The sequence below is a fragment of the Cariama cristata genome, unplaced genomic scaffold (genome assembly GCF_000690535.1).
Source record: "Cariama cristata isolate BGI_N322 unplaced genomic scaffold, ASM69053v1 scaffold17467, whole genome shotgun sequence".
In the NCBI taxonomy this organism is placed as follows: Eukaryota; Metazoa; Chordata; class Aves; order Cariamiformes; family Cariamidae; genus Cariama; species Cariama cristata.
Window position 1 is genome coordinate 25,894 of NW_009626271.1, and position 20,902 is coordinate 46,795.

At 39.5% G+C, this 20,902-nt stretch overlaps 1 protein-coding gene across 1 annotated transcript in view; it reads right to left on the bottom strand.

Moving 5' to 3' along the window:
* The window catches only part of GALNT12 (polypeptide N-acetylgalactosaminyltransferase 12), a gene marked incomplete at its 5' end in the record, with an annotated part of 34,925 nt that extends 17,706 nt beyond the window's left edge, over window positions 1-17,219 (bottom strand). The window contains 6 exons of the mRNA XM_009703975.1: window positions 374-505; window positions 3,106-3,282; window positions 10,211-10,328; window positions 12,646-12,831; window positions 16,151-16,340; window positions 17,050-17,219. Coding sequence (XP_009702277.1) covers window positions 374-505; window positions 3,106-3,282; window positions 10,211-10,328; window positions 12,646-12,831; window positions 16,151-16,340; window positions 17,050-17,219 — 973 coding nt within the window. The remainder of the gene's footprint in view (window positions 1-373; window positions 506-3,105; window positions 3,283-10,210; window positions 10,329-12,645; window positions 12,832-16,150; window positions 16,341-17,049) is intronic.
* Window positions 17,220-20,902: the final 3,683 nt, after the last annotated feature.

Below are 20,902 nucleotides of genomic sequence, written 5' to 3' on the forward strand. Positions count from 1 at the left end.
TGCAAAGCACTCTCTTTCTATTTTCAAGTCAATAGCTAAAACGTAAAACACTTCGGTGTTCTCTTTTTCTGCTATGAAACATTTCAAGAAATAAAAAAAAATCATCCTTTGCTGCTTTTAACACTCCCAAGATGTCACTTGGAAGGTGTAACTCATGACAACATTACCTGTTCTTCTGTCCTCTGACAGAACTCCTGCATAAACAGCATCCCCTAGAATAAAGATTCTGATAGAAACCACATTTTAAAGCCTATCAGTTCTAACTGAATTCTACCAAAATCTCAAATTGATTTTGGCATAAAAATACCTTCATACTGAGTTAGTAGGAGAACTTGGAGAACTGTGAGGAGGCCCTCTCTCAGCAGCCACATACCATTCCAAAGAAGCCTGGTCTGTCTTCAGGTACATGAAGCTCTGGGTACACGTTCTCCAAGAACCATTTGAAGTCCTTACATTTCAGCTTCTCTCGAAGGAGTCTCCTTTCTGTCACATCTCCATATGGTTCCTGGAAAAAAAAAAAAGAAAGAAAAAAAATTATTAAAAAAACCTCCAACCAGAACAGATGCTCTCTTTTTAAATTATCTGTATACATTATTAGGAACCGTATGCTAAAGTGATGAGTAGGACTTTTAGCCAGGAAAAATCTCCATGTTTGGGTGCTGGATTTGATTTCATTATCCTTACATTTGTTAAATGTTGACAAAAAAGAATTGGAACAGCGCACGTAAAACTTTAAAATATTCTGGAAGATAGTTCGTCTGAGAAAATTCCCCAAATCCGCAAGTCCTTGAATACAGATTGCTAGGAAGGCATATTGGAAGATAAAACTTCCTTTAGCTGGATAACTGAAAATCTCAAAAGCAGTGAATGAATCTTGAGAATTTTAAATTATTCCACCATCCATTTGCAAATTACCTGTACAGATAGTTTTACACTTAACTGATGAAATTTGTAAAATCTGCTGTTTCCTTTGAACTTCATAGTTTTGGGGGGGCGGGGAGTATGAAATCTTAATCCTTCGAAGAAAAGCTTTCATTGCAGACTTTTCCCTGTCTATAGATTGGAGCAGAGTTCACATCTTTTCATGTCTGTCTTCAAAAAATCTATCTTTATATTGACTAGGGACTTCAGACAATCAGGCATGAGATACCGTTTGCAGCCCCCAGATTTTTACAGGTCGCTCAACACACTCTTTCATCAAATCACAAATATATTTGCATTTCTCAAACCTGTGGAAATATCACTGAAAACACAAAGCAGATGTAAAACAGAGGCAGAGATGCCTGCTTGAATAAACAAACAGCATGACATATTAGCTCTGAGGTCTGAACATTAATCTTGAAGTGAAACTTTATGGAACCAAATTCTGCAGCCGTAGCATCAATCATTTTTCCATTATGCTATGGGACTGAATATTTGGGTTAGATGAAGTAAAAGGGTCTGAACTCAACCGTTGCACAAGTGGTGCACAGAGTATTATGGAAACCAGAGTACATTGGCAGCAGCTTTGATACGTGCAAAAAAATGCACGAGTCTCAGTTTACATCCACTGTGTTACAAGAAGCCAATATGCAAAACTTCTAATACTAACAGGCAAATATCCTTTAAAGTTAAATTTCTGTCATCACAGACATCAGCTGTCCAGAACTTTACAAGAAAAACTGTCAGCATTTATTGCTGTTTTCTCTTCACATATGACAAGCAGAATCATCCTGGCATTGCCTGCGAGCTCCCATCTTCGGATGCACACAACCCTTATTTCTCTCAAAGTCAGACTCTAATCATAAAACCTAAATGGCTTTTATGATGTTAAAGTAAAACAATTATTACAAATGCATAGACGATAATAACCTAATTACCAAGTTTAATTCAAGGGAACACGAGGTGGAAGCTAACCAAATTCAGCTTCCCCAGTGTCCTCCACATTACGCTTTTAAAAGCGTAATGGTTTCGAGAGCATTTTCTCCCCAGCATGGCTATGGGGATAGCCCACCCAAACATGTGGGGAGGTCCCCGTCCCCTGGCCTGGTCCCTAAGCTCTGGTCCGGTGTAGCTGGAGGTGGACGCTCAGCAGCCCCATTGCAAGGCCACTCTCCCCATGCACAAAACCAGAAAGCCGGCACTCAGAAAACTTTCCGTGCAAAGAGAAGTGCCTGGGGAGATTCAGCACCTCCAGAAACAAGCAACAGCAGAGACTTACTTCTTTTAGGCCTGAATTTTGGACTTTGTGCCAGAGGTTCATATAAGTCATTTCTAGACATTGTGAAGATATTTCACTGTTATTATCTTCCAGCCTACAGGCTCCTCACAATAAATGTATCCAAGTTATGAATTTGCACACTGCTTTACTGTTCTGACCTACTCAATTTTCACACTATCTCCTGAAAAATTTTGCAGACAAATGATCTTGTCTTTTCTTCCTCACAGAAAATAAAAATATTAACTTTTTTTTAAAAAATACAGAACTTATACTTCAAACATTTTATTAGGAACATTTTCATCTGAGTTCCCAGGAGTAGTTTAAAATAATCTTTGCACTATTGATTTTTGTAGATATATTTTTTTTAATCAAGCATTGTGCAGTAGTAAATCAAACCAAAAAATACATTTTGTCTTACATAAGTCCAAAGTTTTAGAATTATCACAAGACAGGTAATTTTGCTAAAGATTATTACCACACTATTCACTTAAAGATCTACTGTCCATTGAACCTCGTTGATTAGCATTCATTAATTGTGTGTCTCTTCTGCAATTCTTTATTGATAGAATCCTGTATCAGCTGTGTCATAGAAGTGCACATTTTAGGCTAAACAGCTGCTCCTTACTTGGGTCACCTTGCTTAGCTTTATTCTTTCATTTATTCATTCATTCATTCATTTAATATGACACAAATGTGGCCGCCTTCTAGTCTTTCAGAATTTCTGATTTTTTCCAATTAATTAAAAATTAACTATATACATACTCATTCTATGTTTGGGAAAAAGTTTCAGAAGAAATAAGAAATAAATATAAAAAGCACTTCATGTTAAATATTAGCTAAATTAATAATTATTTAATTGAAAACAAATTCTATTGAAATTCCATGAACAATGGACTTGAACTCACCAGGCGAGCATGTGGGTTTCGGTGGTAATAAAGTTCTTTATATTCATCCATCCACACTTCAGCTGCACGCACACTATTTGCCAAAGCTTTGGACCGTGAGTATGGAGCTTGTTTGGGGAAAACGTGACCTACATGTGAGCAAGGGTGGATCTCAAGACTTCCTCCACACTGCCATATCTGAACAAAGAGTTGACATTGTGCATCATTAATTTGAATCTTTGCAAGCAGAAGGATACAGTAACAATAAGTCTTTGCAAGGATAATGCCTTCTCAAGAACATCACAGCATACTATATGCAACACATACAATAGTCGTGTCTGATTTGATGAAATTAAATTACATCCTTGTGAACTCAGGGCAAATCACTAATAAGGAGATAACCCCAGCCCTGGTTTTATGTGGTATCCAATTATCCCTTTCTTAGCTTTATTTTCTCTGAAGGCATGATAAGAAGTGGTCCACAATATTTCTGCAGGTCTGCGGTCTACAATTCAAGTTATATGGGCATTATTAACAAAAGAGCCATGCTTCTAGTCTAAATGAGCCATATGAACAGCCTCCTCAAAGAAACTGATGATTGGTATTTTACCAGAAATTCACTCGTGTATTCTTCAGGAAAGCTGACTTGACAAACCACATAAGCTAGTCATATTATTGGAGAGTGGCAAGTTGTGTTTCCATTTCTATACTCACCATTTCAGAAGAGAGGTATGGGTGCCTGGTCATAAAATACAACTAACCTTTTTCATTGGAAAGCTGGGAAAAGAACCCAAGACCCAAAGCATGAAAAGAAACAGCAAAGTACTTCTGTAACTGACCCACGGTGGTCCAGCCAAGATTAGTGAAGCAACCTGTCCTATCTAAGCCAATATTCCTACTTGCTGTCAAGGAATGTACTTGAACCTGAATGTGGAACTGGCAGAACTCACTCTGCCCTCATCCTTGCACCTCTGGCTCTCCAAGTCAGGAAATACGTGGCCCTGGAGATAAAGCCCATAAATGACCTCCAAGCAGGGACACTAGTCTCAGAACTCTCTGCAAACTTTTGTAATTATTCTCATCCCCTTTGAAAACCGTGGACTTTTGGCAGCTCACCCACACAGACACTGATCTCAAGTTTGATGTAATGAAAGGAAAACATGGCTAAACACTTTCCATTTCATACTATGCACAATGTGGCAGACAACCTCTTTCCAAATGGTGCCTGAAACAAGATTTCCGAAATTGTCACATGGGAGGAAAGGCAGGACACGTTGCTGTGCTTGAATAGACTTGAGGCTATCACCAATGGCTCCGACAGACTTCCCGCAGAAGTTTTCTGAGACCTGGCCCTCCAGTGAACTAACTCCCCTCCTGTATTGGACCATGCATAGGTGGCAGCTCACCTTTCCTTCATAAATGGAGGACAAGAGAAAGTAGCTGAGATATGTTTAAGGGGTAGAGAAGTTTGCTCCCTGACAACCTTCTTGTATAACAAATACATTTTTAATTACATGCTATTCGAATGAACACAGCAGGAGTGAAAGCTATGAGGTAGCAAATAAAACTTCAGTACTTAACGACAACAGATCAGATGGGACTTTTCTGATCTCTCTTACTGGGACTTTCAGAGATTCAGAAAGTCACTACAGATGAAGGCTTTCAGCACACACAAGATAGACATTGTCTTCAGACTAGTTTTGGGTTTGGGTTTTGTTTTGGTTTTTAAGTTACTTAGGATTTCTCTCAAATTTCTTAATTTAGAAACTAATGAATGTTGTCTCAGTTGATTTGGTTTTGGATACTGATGTCCGACCTTTACATGTGGCACAATACTGTGCTTAATAACAAACCTGTAAGCACTCTAATACATATGTTTACTTTTAAAACAAAAGGTTTCCTTAAAGGTATAGGTAATTCAACATTCAACTATAGGGAACACTGGATAATCTTTACTTCCTGGATTTAAAATTTTAATTTCTTGCTTTTCATGAGAGGTTTCTCTCTTCTTTTTTGTTGCTTTTTGGGGAAGCAGTGTATTTGTCATTTGAACAGAAAGATGATTAAAGGAATTATACAAGAAATCTAGAATTCTGTACTGATCTTTTAAACAATCTACATATTTTCGCACATAAGTTACACTACTGCCATTTTGAAAGCTGCTATGAAACCAGCTATCCATTTTCACTTTAAGATCTCCCTTTTTGAGATTTGTTTCAAAACAATAGCTTTCTTGCATTATTTCTACATCCAACACTACTTTAGAAAAAGTTTAAATTTATCACGCAAGATCTGTTTGTCAGCAAATATTAAGCTCCATTAAATTTATTAAGGTTTAACAATTTCCATGTTTGTTATATTCCATATAAGCATATTTTTATTGATCATTACCATTTTGACCACTCTGTGTTTAAACAAGATATGCGAAACAGACCATAAAACCTACTGAAATAAAAATGTACATTTAAGAAGGAAGCACATTCTTCTACTCTTCTGTGATGAAGTCTGATTTAAATGGCGTAAAACAGACTGACCATATCTCTGTTAAACTGCTGCCAAAAAGAGAATTCCACAACAGTTGATTTTTCAGTAATTAAAATTCTGAATTTCTCAAAAAAATAACTGTAGGTTGCTAAGCAATGCTCATTAAATTCTGCTTCTTTCATTAAAACAGTTCAAAATTTCTCGTCTTCCTATTGCAAACAAATATTAAAATATATTCAGCTAAATGATTCCTCAAAAGGTTTATTCATTTTTATTTTAATGGAAAAATTTTTGACCTCTATATAAAATCAGGTGCAAACGAACAGCCATAAAATAAAGCAAGGAATTCAACAGGGAAACCAAAGTTGATTACTAAATGCTAAATAAGTGACTCTGGAGAAGATTCTCCCCTAAAATTATTTCAACCTTCTGTAACAGAGAAACACATTAGATTTCATGTACATTTTGCATGCCTACGCTCATGAAAATATGTTTCTTTACTAAGTCTGGCTACCTCCCAGGTCTCATTATAAAAGCGTACTTTTTTCCTTCACCACAAAAAGAAAACAAGGTGACATTCCTTTTTACTTTCACTTTCATCTTCATGCATGCAGGCTATCGATATTTTTTTTTTTTTCTTTTCAGAGACAGACGGTGGCATTATGAAAAGCTACAGTAAATGTCCAGATCTCGCCCTGGGATCCCCGTCCCTGCCAGAGTCTCTGGACAACTGGTCTAATGCCGCGTCAATGAATGCTAAATAAGAAAAGCTCTATAAGCTCTACCACCTCCATTCTAACATTTTAGGACTCTCTGGAAGAAATAAAAAATAAAAAAAGGATGCTACCTCCTGAAAAAAGACAAACTGTGGAAAACACTCTGTTCCTGCCCCTCTCTCTGCTGCAATTTGGCTTGCTGGCTTGTGGCTGAGCCTCTCGGCGTGGTGCTCATGCACGATGTGCTGGGAGCTGGGTGGGCATCCTGGCTGCTCACATTTCCAGATCCGGATCTTGTCCCACAAGACACATTTCCAGATCCGGACAGGAAGAAACAATACAAAATGATCAGAAAAGCAAAGACAACAGGTGATGGGAGGCATATCATCCAGGCTTATAGGCAATGAAATTTCCAACCGAAGAAAGGACTTATCAGTAAGTCATTTCGTCTTTTTGCACGTGCGTGGTTTTCTCTCATGCCGTGATGGTGGGTTGAAGGACAGACCACAGGCATATCAAGCGTTCGTCCCCAAAACCAAACTTACATTGCAGTGCCACTAGCAGGACCAAGAGCAGACGGAGGGGAAAAAGCTGCAACCAGGTTCCCCTCACTCTGTGTACAGGAGGGAGAAGATAAAAGGGCATGTTTTGCATCCTTCAGAAAAAGGACTTTCAATGCCCATTATGCCCGTGAAGTGAAATTTTATCCAGCCAAATAGCATTAAGCAATCAAAAATCAAGGCACATTGACTTGATCCTGCATTCAGCACGCGGTCTCTATCTCTCTTAGTCATGATGCTTTTAGCCGAAGCTTTGTCCTTGTTACACCTCTCAAAACCACAGAGAATTTCTGCAGTGTAGAATAACCGAAGTACGAGAAAGAGGAAGCCTGAGGACAAGTCCTTTCATGTCATCGGGAGAGCATGGTGTTTTCAGAGACTAGAACAATAAATTAATTTACATTGTTTTTCAGTATCCCTGCTCCTAATTTTCAGGTCTGGCAGGTCTAGAAACCACGGGGACAACAGAATTAACACCAATTTATCCTTCTTGACCTCCTCAAGCACCGTGGGCAGCCAGAACACAGTGAAGGAAGATCATAGCACTCTGCTCTCTTCCACAAAAATCCTCACCGCAAGAAGCACAAGTACAGGGGCTCAAAATCAAATAGAGCAAAGTATGTGGTGTACAAATGCCCAGATTCTACTGGCAATCTGCACTAGTAAAATTAACATGCCCAGGCATATTTGCTGGTCATTGCACAGTCTGTCCTGCAAAACTGGTGGCCTGCCAGAAGAGCCGCTCGATCCACCTGCAGCCCGCTGGAACCCCACGCTGGCCTCTCTGCTTCCTCGTTTAAGCACCCCTACCCCATCACGAGCCACGTCCCCACTGTCGGCCCGGTGCGTGACACACTGCAGGCCACGCATATACGCACTGGTAGAGGTCAATGGCAATGATAGCTTGGGTCTAAATCAGCAGCCAGTGCAGGGGCACTCCGTGTTTTGCAGGGCAGGGGTCAGGCTTGTCCTGTCTGCAAGCCTTGGTCTCCCAAAAAGCAAGACAGGAAGAGCAGAGAGCCAAGAACTGCAGAGAGGGCCATCTTCCAGGCTTTCGACAAGGAGCTGTAGAAAGCTCCTTCTAGAAAGCTCCCACAATCCATCTCAGAGGAGAAAACCACTGCCATCTGGGGTGGTGCTACCCCTAACTCTTACTGGTTAGGGGGCAGCCATTTTGGTGCCACCAAATCTGTGGAAGCCAGGGTCACAGAAGACTGCAGACATTTCAACAACGTGAAGTAGAGCCTGTAATGTCCATTCTGTCAACTGTGGCTGTTGCTTCCAAGCTTGCTGCTTTGGGAGGGCTGTAAATTTCTGCCAGGAGGCAGAGCCTATAGTACTACTTTCAGAAGTAGCATCCTCTCCACCTCACAGGTGCTCGGTCTGGTTGCACATGCACTAGCAAACACAAACAAGTGCCTGCAAGAGCCAGTCTTGCTCTGGAGATATACATATCCAACATGCTTGCTACCGTTATGCTACATTTGTGGGAGATAGTGTCATGCTCTCTGATGCAGCTTGCTGCTAAACTGACAGTCTCCTCTCTCTGCTTATTTGTCTGCTGCAAGAGTGACATAGCTGAGAAAGTAAGAAACACAGCAAGCCCCAGGTCAGCAAGCATGTGTACCCAAAAATGCATGACTCCCTCATTGTCATCACCCCTTCCAATCCCTCAGTAAGCAAGAAAAACAAATTTTCCCTTGCCAGAGTTAGCTGGGGATGGCATCCACCACCAAGCTGCTTTCCAGCTGAACCTACCTTGGGTACGATCATTTCTTTGGGCCCCAAGTACCAACCCAATCTATTTCTACTTCTGGATCCCTGAGCAGTCTCTCAAAAGGAAGTATAAAAATAATTTCATTAAGAGCTATTTCAAAGCTCCTGACCCCGCGATTGAGCAATCATCCCCCAGAAAAAAAACCCTTCCAGTGGAAAGTGGGGACAAGCTGCAACGTACACATCAGTGTGGGCTACACCAGAACTGGAGACAGCTGGGAGGCTCCTGCTTCTGGAGCTCACAGAGCTGATGGAGGTGGGTAAGCTGCTCTGAGCTTCAGGCAGAGGCCTGCTGAATTTACTGGCCAAGACAAATAGGCTGTGTGTTTGGACTGGCACGCCAGAAACTTTTCCCTATGTGAAACAGGAGGTGGCCATGAATTCAGATCTAATGGCGATTCCAGCTGAGAAATTCCCCTCCAGAGAGAAGCCACGGCAACTCCAGGTCTGTGCCCCTAATCTTTTTCTTTCCTTATTTTTGTGTCCTCTTTGCTAGGATTTCTGCACTACAGTCAGCAGGAGACAGGAACAGCAGCCAGGAAGGCTCCGTGCTTTTCTGGTTAACACGCAGACGTCAAGTGCAACAGTCTGCTGATGCCTCCTTCCTCAAGAAAATGGTTTTGCCACATTAAAATACTATTTATCCCTGAAATCTGCTGTTACCTGGTAAAAAAAACAACACAAAAACATCCACCCTTCTGTCTCACAATCCAGTGACACACAGAAATGCAAATATGACCACAAAACATACCTGATGATGAGCTGAAAAACCAAGGGAAATCCAGGATACTACGTTGTGAACTCTCTGCAAGCCAAAAATGGTCCTGTAGTGTACTTCTTACATCATACTGGATTGCTTCAGCAAGCTAAGTGTGATACGGGGCAAACCACAGGCAGCCAGTGCTCAGTGGGCATCATCATCATCAGAGGTAACCACAGAGTTGATGAGGACAAGACTGTTTTGTTTGTCAGCCTGGACTGTCTTGTCTCTCCTCTCTCTTCCCCTGCCATAAATCCTCTTCATTCCAGCTATCTGCCTGCCTCACACCTGAGCACTGGTCCACCCCACCGTTGGGTACAGCTCTACGGTTACCGGAGATTTTCCCCGTCACCTTTCATAACCTTTATACAAACTTTTCCTGAAGTGAAACAGAATAAAGCCTTAAAGAAGTGCAGGAGCTGGCTTATCCTGCCCCACTGCCACCAGCTGCCTCCTGCTCATTCCATCAATCGCAGTGAGGGCTCTGAGTCATATTAGAGAAGTATAAATGTTCCTTTCTGACAATCCTCTTCAAGCCACAGAATGTAAACTTCATCTGCTAATATTACACTACTACTTAAATTTTACACTGGCATTCAAAACAAAGACGTGTTTTTAAAAATTGGTTTGAAATGGCTTTTCGGAAGGAAATACAGCTATAACAAAGTGTGAGAATGAGAAAAAGAGGTTCATATCAAGATCTCCCAAAATACTCTCTTCTTAACACTTGCTTACATTACAGCTATCTCATTAAGTAAAAGGGTGTGAAGAAAGGAGTAAGAAACTTGTTTTTATTGTCATGAAAAAACCCTTTCACTTGAGCCACTTACCCTAAATGAGAATTCAAGGTTTTCTCCTCCCCAGACTTCCATTCCTGTGTCATACGAACCAAGATAATCAAAATACTTCTTGCTCACAGAAAACAATCCCCCTGCCATAGTTGGAGACCTATAAAAGAGAATAGTAGCTCTGAAGTGAATAAAACCCCAAAAAATTAACAAACCAGTGCAATGGATTAAAAATACAGTATATTTTAATTTTCCATTTTCTCAGTCTTTTCTGGATACAAAGTAACAGTCAGCCATTGATTGGTTACCATCAGGCCATTTGAATTTAATTTTGTAGTAAAACACTGTATCCAAAACAAGCTTCAGAATATAATAAAATAAAAATAACAATGAAATCAGAGAATAAAAACATTGTGTTAATATAAATTTTTGCAATCACATATTTTGCAACAATAAATTACTAGTCTCTTACCTTCACATAGTAGAACATAAGCTTTTCTGTGGCAGAATTGGACTATTCAGCTCTGAAATTTTAAGTGCACTATCCTTATATATTTTACTTAAGTAATAAGTAAACAAATATTTGTGCTTTAGTAATTAATCACAACATTCCTGATCCCATTAATATCAAGCAGAAAAAAAACTCTCAAACATCAATTGAGCAGAATTAAATAAATATAGCCCCTAAAGAGATTGTTTTTCTTTCCAAGAAGATCTGCCCATCTGTTTTCACTAAGTTTGGGAAAAAAAAAAAATAAATCAGGGGTCAAGACCGGATCCTCATCGAAGACCACAAGGCCCAGAGCGACAGCGCACTTAAGGGATGTACTTTCAGCAGGGTAGTGTGTGCACGTATACATAAACTTGTATTTGTTCAATATTGTTCCTAATTGTTTATAGTCTTAGAAAATGACCCTCTTTAAAGTGCCAAGAATATAACGCTGGCTGGAACTAAATTCAGCTGACATTTTATGAATTTTACCAAATTGCTGTTGATGTAAATATTAATAAATGCTAGGTGCAGTGATCAGTTACTCTTAATCTGTCAAAACTAATTTTACCAGCCATCTTTTTGAAGCAACACTGTCTTACACTGTCATATGTTGTTTCAAAGAACGGAATGAGATGAGGTGAGACAGAAGGAAAAAAAAAAAAAATAAAAAAAATCAAACTCCATAACCAGTCAAGCTCTTCTGTCTCACTCCAGATCTTGTCCTTCCAAACACAGCTGTTGGTGACACCACTCTCAGCACTGTTGACACTTGCCGAGCTCACAGTCCTCGGGCTACCGTGAAGCTTTATCCTTCATCGTTTTCCCCTTGGCATGCCAAACACAATTCTTCTTGTCATGGAGAAGAAAAGTGGCATATTTAAACTAAAGGTTTTCAAAATAGAGTAAATGTTTTTAAACTTTTTTTTTTAAGGAGGATGTGGACTAATACATGCTGAGAAGGACTAAATTACTACCTCACTTTTCCCGTTAAAAAAAAAAAGTTCTTTCATTTGAGGATAAGTTCATTAATATTTGTGAAGTACTGGGTATTATTATCATGATAAGTGACCTAGAAAAGACTGAGGAAAAATTAATCATTCTGTATTTGTTGTAATCCATAAAATAAACAGATTATAAGTAAGAGCAAGGACTAACAAAATCGTGATGTTAAAAATGCCAAACAGCTGCTTAATTTCTTACAATACATTGCTGAAACACAGCAATTTCCAAGTTGAACATAGCAGACCCTCAATTATCAGGCTTTTGTCTACAGTGTCCATTTTCCAGATGCATTGTTTGTAATCTTACCTTACCTTTCCTAAAAATACAGCACGGAGTGACAAATAGTACCGACTGACTGCAACTTGTCTTAAAACAGAATAAAACTAAAACCCACAAGGAAGACATCCGTATGAGCTCCTGTGAGTTAGCCCTTCATAGAAACTATGGTGGGTAGAGTTGTATCATTTCATCCCAATAAAGAACTGGCAAACCAGTTCACCTTTGAAAACAGCGCAAGGAACCACCATTATCTCTACAGCATAGATAAAGTCTTCAAAACTACTTTTGCCTTCTTACTGGTCGATGATTTTTTTTTCCCTTTTTTTACTGTTGACCATGACACATTTTTTACAACATCGATCTCTTTGCTTTGCACAGAGGACATCCTTTGGTATTAGTTAAGCAGTTACAATCTTCCCGTGTGCCGATAAGCATCTGTGGGAATTTGCCTGCAGGAGTCAAGAGACTACTTGTGCAGTAAGGATTCCATATGGAAGATTATACAGGAACTTCAGCTTTTAGAGCAGTATTTTTCCAGAAGCATGGGGAGCAGGAGCTATTTTGGAAAAAAGGGGAACTAAACAAAATATGTAAATTTTAGTAATATGCTCATTTCTCAAATATTTTTCAGAACCTGGCATTTCCAAGTGAAATCAAAACCACTTGTAACATTCACAGTTTCATAAGACACATAAAAATTAACCTGATCACATCTGTCTTGGACTTCCTCCGCTTTTGTTCTCTTTCAGGGGTACTATGCCAGGTGAAGACCAGCCTCCAGTCAAATCCACCAATCTGAGGCTCACCAGCATTTCCCAAATACTCAAATGTATTCCAGTCAATAACATCAATAACAGGGCAGACGACAGCCGATTCTTCTTCTGCAATCCTAATATGTTTTTAAAAGAAAAGAGTGACTTCCATTAGAAACTTCTCTCAAAAACTAGACCTGTCAAGAACAGAGAATGCTTACAAATACCAAACACAAAGTTTTGCTCCTTTTCAATTCATGCTGCAATACAAGGAAATAATGGCGGCAAGAATAACCACTGATTTCTTGCAGAGGATGCATCAGGTGGATGCATCAGGATGGACTCAGCTGTAGGCACCTGGCAAGCATCGATCTTCCTGGACAGTGGAAGCCAGCATCACATTCTCAACAAAAACGTCTATTTTGTTTTGTAGCTGAGTTTAAGATATTAAGAGAGCAGCGTGATTTTATAGTTTTGCAAAGATGAATAATAAATTAGCTAGCCTCTTGGCCCTTAGAGTCATGGTTGTTCTTGTAACTGCAATCATCTGCGAAAAGTTACACTGAGCACTACAACAGTAACTCAAAAAGAAGCCATCAGCTTTATAAAAAAAAAAATCAACATGTAACACAGGAATGAAAAGTTACACTGAGCACTACAATAGTAACTCAAAAAGAAGTCATCAGCTTTATAAAAAAAAAAAATCAACATGTAACACAGGAATTAGATCTCCAACAGTGAAACATAGATGAAGGAGGCCTCCAGAAACCCTGGCAACATAGGAGGTAAAAAGGAGAAACAAGATAGTACTGCAAAATGACATACCTATCAGCAAGGCTGATCTAAAGATAGTTAAGATCTTTATCATACTAAGAATATGTCAGCTCTGACGACATTTCTTGCAGGTCTACTTCTGCAAGGAGATAAACCCCTTCCTCCCATTTCTCAATACCATGCAAGGTTTTCTGGGTTCCTTTCCAAAAGCATTTGCCCTTACAAAAGGCAGTGGGATCCTTTGCCTTCACCTCAACTTTTGGAAAGGTCTCTCTCAGTACTAGGAGAGATCAATGTCAAGCACACAAGCTCAAGCTAAGGTCTTTCTCCTAAATCACTCTTTAGCAATCTTCTCTATACTAGTCTTCAACATCTCCTGTTAGTTCAGTGAAACAAAGAGATTTGTTTGACTTTAAGATGCTGGTACTTGTTTTAGCCCTGCATCTTCGGATTTGCATGTTCCAGAGGAGAAGGAAAACTGAATGCATTATATTGTCAAACAAGGAAGAGATGTGATGTATCTGTCATTTGAGGGGAGCTAGTTCCTCATGGGATTATTAAGCTTAAAACCCGCAGGCTGACCAAGGGGCTCCGACTCTGAAATTAGAGCAGCTTGTGGTGGTTAAATGCAGCAGAGAACAGCAGCAGTTCCAAAGAAGTATTGTTTGGGCTGAGAAAGACTGCCTTAAGTATGAAATGGTCGCTTGTTGATGGAGGGAAGATGCAACACAGCTGTTTTCTTCTTTATGATCTCCCATTGAAATCCTGTTTGGTAGAGCACACAAAAGGGCTTATAGAAATATCGCTCTCTCCTGTCTCACTTGCATAAAACTTATGTACAAAGCAATGAGAATGATACATACACAGAGGAAAAAAAAATCCCAATAAATTTTAAAAATGCTTTGTTGCTCTTGTAAAGGAAAAGGAGTGAAAATTAGGTAGCTAGCATGTGATTTCAGTTACGAAAGCAATCAGGTAAGTGAAAAGCCATCACCTTTTCTGTAAGTTAAGAATGAATTAGATGGTACAATGCACAGGCAGCTTACAAATACAACTGTGTTTGCACCGCAACTGCTGTATTGCTCCCATACATTTGAACTGGATATGCCATGCAACATCCCCTTAGAGATGTACATGTGCATCTGCAGCAAGAAGGGCAGAAATTCCAAGACACATCCAGGGCTAACTCTTAATAGAAGGCGATTTATTACACTTAAAATTATCCCAATCCTTCCTCAAGATTGCCATCTAGTGGTTTCCTAAGGAAGCGAAGAAATTACAGAATCGCCTGCAGAGTTATGTACTGTTTCTTCAGAGGACAGGCGATAAAACCATGCTTATGCTTTGAATTTTACCCCTTTTCCTTTCTTCACACTATCTATACTGTTCATAGTTATCCCACAGTTATCTGGAATACACTCGAGGTGCAATTTAGAAACAAGTTAAATATGACAATTATAAGAAAAAGAAGATTTAAAGTATTATTCCAGATAGAATTTCAAATGGACATGGGGAGTTTGAGAACACAAGTTCCACTAGGAATCAAGAAGACTTGCACGCCTCAAGGCAGTACGTGCTTTTGGAAATCTCTCTCTAGTTCACATATGGCTGTTTTTTCTGGTCCTTCTCTGAAGTCTACAGTACCTGGTGGGAATCTTTATAGGGTGCAAATCAAACAACTGACCTTGAAGAAAGGAATTTTTTTTTAAATTATGTTTTAAAGAAAGCTGGTTTTCTATATACAATATCCAGGGGGTCTGATTCAGGTACTGTATCTATCAGTATCTGCTAATGGCATCCAACAGGGTAAAGACGTAAGCTGCCAGCAAGAGAGGCAAAAGCAATACAGCTTCATGCATGCGATGTGGGGACGGCAGGATGCTGCAGTGAGGTATACCACCAGCTGAATCAACAGTAGGAAAAGTGCGTGTATGGCTGCTGACTATGTGTGGGTGAGGCTTCAAGAATATCATAAATATTCTAAGTTGTAATAGAGAGCTAGTATTTTGGGGTTTAGGGGGTTTTGTTGGGGTTTTGGGGGGGTTGCCTTTTTTTTTTTAATTAATGGGAGTTTTCTGAACTGCCTGACAGTTCTGCAGTACAGATGAAAAACTACATAGTTGTAAAGTACAGTGTCCCAGGACAGACAGTGTCCAAGTAAAAGTCAGTGTTGACATAACATTAACTGCTCCGTACCCTACTCCACGATGCATTATATTAGAACCAGTTTGGAAAGATGGATTCGCTCAGGACTAGGAAGACGGAATTTGTTGACTTCTATTCCAATCTGCTTACGTGCACATTGCCTTGCAATAGGGGATGTCTCAGGGCATGCATCTTTCTAGATCTTCTTCTCATCCACCACCAGGCTGATAGAAGTAGCTACCTTTCCCAAGGTAGTTTCAAAGCTGGGGGAGGATTCCTCTTCCTGAAAACAAAATTTTCCCTTCTCTGAATAAAAAGAGCAGCCTGGTCCTCAGGAAAAACAAAAATCCACCTCCTGATCTTCCACACTTCCATTCACTACCCTAAGAGACAAACATTCGCAGTGTCTCAGGGACCAGACTGCGGTAACCTTTGGTAAACATCTGCGAAAAGTCATTTTTCCACTGCAGAAGTGTGCCAAACTGTCTCTTCTCTTTCTGCAACGGGAGGGAAAACCAGCACAGAGCATAACCTCACCTTGCCAGCAGCGGCTCCAGCCAGCCCTCGTGGCATTCGCAGTGGCAGTCCAGGAACGTCAGGATGTCTCCTTTTGCCACAGATGCCCCCAGCAGCCGGGCTCGAACCAGCCCTTCTCGCTTATTTGCACGGATAAGACGCACCTTGCGTAAGCCAGCCACGTAGTTTTCCAAAGTCTCCTTTAAATGGTCTGTAACAAACAAAAAAAAGAAAGGAAGAATATAGTTCTGGAATGATGGGTATATGTCATGCTACAGAAAGCTCTTTTTTCAGTAGCATATTACTTATAGCAGTGCCTTAAAGATACTGGCATTTTGAACACTGATTCTGCTCTACTGTGCACGTTAGGAAAGGACAAGGCAAAAGTACAGAACTTGGACGGACACAAATCACGGTCACTTTTAAGAAACTGAATGCGTCATATTTGCCTCTGTCATTCATTTTCCAAATTGTTACGTGCTTCTCAAATGTTACGTAAAACTTTTTCCATGTAAAAGTTTTATTCTTAACACAACTCACATGTAGTGGAAAATGCCAGCATTCTCTTTGTGTCCCATAATTCAAACGAAAACAGATAACCAGGTAGCTCTCACTATACTAGACACCAGGGCAATCGAAACTTGCTCAAGTTAGGAAACCTGAAATGCTCTCACCAGACAGGTTATCTACACATGCAAGCACTCATGTTACAACACAGCAAGCATGCTTCCTCATTCTAAACTAAATTTGGTCCAGAAGTCAAATTTTTCACTGGCACGCTACAAGAAAAGCTATTTTCCAATTAGATGCCTATGTTGTACCATTTTATGTTACCCAAACAGCATATCTTTTTCTCCTGTGGAACAGCTGACCAAAAAAGCCCATCAACAATCAACATTGTTTAGAATTATTCTTCCTACCTTTGTCACTGTAATCATCTACAAGGATAATTTCTTCCAAAAGTATATCTGGAGATGTCTCAAGAACACTATGAACAGTTCGCAGAAGTGTTGACCAAGCCTCATTATAAAAAGCTATCACAACGGAAGTTTTCGGCAGGCTATAATAATCATACTTCTTCTCTCTGCATCTGTAAGGGAAGGGATTACATTTAGTACAAGTGGAAAGGCATTTGTCAATTTTCAGAAAACTACTCTCAAATGAAGATTTTGTATCCTATTTACTAACCATAAGCAAGAACATATAAAGGATCTTAAAAGACCTGTTGTACATGGAAGAGTCATGCAAACACTTTCAGGAAGCTGGTCTTCCAGAAGTCCCATTTCCACAGCAGCATTATGACCAAAATTCTGCAACCCCCCAAAATGCCTGAGAAGAAAAATAATACAACATATTCTGGGCTGCTGTATGTGCAGTAGCCATCTTTGCACAATATTACCTCAAGTAGAAGAACAAGCAACGGCCAAAACATGCCTCAAATTACAGAAAGAAGAAAAAAAAAGAACACTAAATGTGGTAAAAACAGTAGCACAAATTACTGATAACTTGTGCTTTGGAAAATAAAACAAGTGCTAGACAGTAAAAATATAACTGTGAAGGAACAGCAATGTATAAGGAGAAAAAAAACCAGAACTGAGACGTATGTACACTGAAGCAGAATTTGGGAAGTTTGCAAACCTTTGAATTAAGCTCCAGAATGTATTTCCTATAAATATATATATGAACTTCCCTAAATGAACATAAGGATGCCAAGAAACTTACAGCTGAGCCAAATGTGCAAATTGTTAAAGATTTCCCTGGTCTGAAAGAATTTTAAAATAATGACAGTATTTATTACCATTTCTCCCCTTCTCTTAGGGCATTCTGTATGAGCAGTTTTGTTAAAAATCAACAGAAATGGTTTAGAAACGTTTGAATTTGCTTACGCCTCCAGCTTACTGACTGTAGTCACCGGGGCTTGTAAGGGGCAGAAGGACATACTTCAGCTTCTGTAGACTGCTATAGACACAACAGATAGCAAAGCAGGTAGGGCATCCCTCCTACCAAACCAGGACAGCAGCGAGTCCTCCAAATCCTATGCTATGGGGAGCTGAAGAGGGAAACCAGAACTGATCAGTAGAAAACACGACAGCAAAGTCCCTTAGGTCAACTTAGGGGAACCAAAATCCCCCAAAATACCCAGAAAATGACATTAAAAGAGAACTGCTTACCCATAGCACATTGAGAATACACTCACTGACTATTTAATGCTGCTACGTTTGCAATAAAAAAAGACTTCTTACAGGTTTCTTTAAACATTAGGCAGTATCTATTAAGACCTGTGGTACAGAAAGAAAAATATTCTTAAGAGGAAAAAAAAAAAAAAAGTCTGTAGAGTACTTTTGTAATAAATACCTGAAAATGAGGAAGCAATGAGGAGAAATGACACCTGGGCAGAGGAGGGACACAGAAGGCTGCTTCTCAAACATGAAAGGAATGCTACGCAACAACATTTACCATATATGATGCTTATGCATGCATACACACATACAGATACACACCGATAGGTAGATACACAGACACACACACTTACACATGGTAGTCCAAAAATGCTGTCCCTCCAGGCTGTAATTTGTCCCGAGGCAAACACGGGCATTCACATAGAGAACTGCCTCACACCAACGGTGACAGAAGTGATTTATTTTGCAAAACGTTCATGTATTAACACATGAAAAAGGAGTGACATTTTAATTAACTTTTTTTTTTTTAAACACAGAAAAGCCTACTGTATAAATCCAGTTTTAGAACTATATATTTACTTTAGCCTATTGAAAAACATTTGTGCTCAGTACTGCCAGGAAAAAATTGTTCTTATACATCACAGTCACTTGTACCAGGTAACTTCAGCTTATTTCTCGATGGAAATAGGATTCTTATCTACCTATTTTAGAAAACTGAAGGAAAAAGGAAATAAATAAAAAACCTCCAGGAAAGCTTTCTCTGGAAAATATGTCAGAAAGATTCACGGAATAGTAACGCTGTATTCCATTATTTTAAAAAAGACATCCAAAAGGTCTAAAGAAGCTTATAAACCTAATTATAGATTAAAGACTTCAATGGATTTGCCTGAAAATTACATGCTGGAGATGGAAAACATAATTTGGCACAGAGCAAGGCAATCCCCAAACTGTTTGTGATTCACTGTGCGTTGCTGCCTCCTTCGCTGAGCATACCCTACACTGGGGAAGAAAGGTCAGCCTCCTACGGGACATACCAGAGTACACGTTTCTTAGGTTTCTGAAGTCAGGAAAGAGGCCAAAGCTAAAAAGGGTGTTTTATTTACTAGCTCCATGGTGGAAGGCAGCCCGCTTCTCCCCAGCAGGCCGGCTGGACAAGGTTGACAACCCATCGAAGAAAGAAACCATCTCACACCTTGCATACTGAAATACACAGAGCACAACTGAAAGCTTAGCTTTTTAGTACATTAAGTTTATTTCAGGGAAAACTAATCATCACATATAGTCCAACTAAAATTTTGATGCTTTCACTTTAAAAAAAAAATCAGAAAAAAATAAAGTTATTCAACTTCATTTATAATGTTTGCATGTTTATCTCAGAAACTATTTCCAAGACATACATTCCTTACTAGATCGCTACAAGATCTCAACTGTTAGCAGCCTCAAATATTGTTGCTAAAATGAAGCACACTTTTCCTTATCTTTCTGTACTGACAGAAATTTCAAAGAGTTTTGCTAAGTCTTAAAAAATAATCCCACTGGGGAGATTACAAACCCAAAGCATTTAAACCCTGGAAAAATAATAGTGTAAGAAAATCTTAAAAAAAATGAATGAATCCCTGAAATGCTTAGAACTGTTGTTGAGTAAGCAGCAGGCATATGGATACTAAACATTACCACTTCACAAGATATACAAGTTTCAAAAAACCCGCTACAAGCATGAAACCTGACTTAAAGCCTACTGGTCATAACTCAGCTTTTCGGCTTCCCAACTCCTATTTGCAACAGAGCCACCTTAGCAGCGCATCTTCCATATTCACCTTTGCAAACTTCAGGATGCATTTCCAAACTTCAGCTCCTATTTTCCAAGTGAATCATTTCACTTCTACTTTGGATTATTCAGAAAAACAAGTGCGTATCAGGTACACTATGTCATTAAAATGACAGGGAGGAGACAAACTGGTGACAGCGGTTCCCAAATATGTTTTTGCAGATACTGGGAATGTATATTTATACTGCCTATACTGCAAGCCACTTTTGGCTTCTGACTAAGGTGCTCTTTAGCATCAGCCTCAAATTTCTAACACTGTCCTTTCTCAATATACGGCATCACGTTAAGACAGGATTAACTGCATCTCAGGTTAGCCAGCTAAAAGCCAGGTGCTATCTTTGAGCTAAACATCTGGACTCTGCACGTCCATAAAGTCAGATCCAGAAGGCGATTCACCTCACCCTCCTTAAGCCATTTATCTAGCACAGACAAACAGACCTTCGTGGGCCCCCACCTCCCCCGTGTCTATAGAGGTTTAACTACAGGGCAGATGCTTAACATCTCTACAGCTAAAGTTGAACGACAGGAAACTATCTATTGTCCCTACTATTGGCTGCCTGATACACCACCTTGAACTTAGTTATCACAACTACCAAACAGTTTGTAAAACTGTAACATAGACATGAGGAAATGAGTTGCCTGTGAACATGACATTTTCAAGCACGGACAATAAATGCAGAAGCAGTGCCATCTGAAGTCCGATGTATTCTTTCACTACTCTCATTATCTTATTCAAGCACAGGAACTTTACACAGATAATAATTA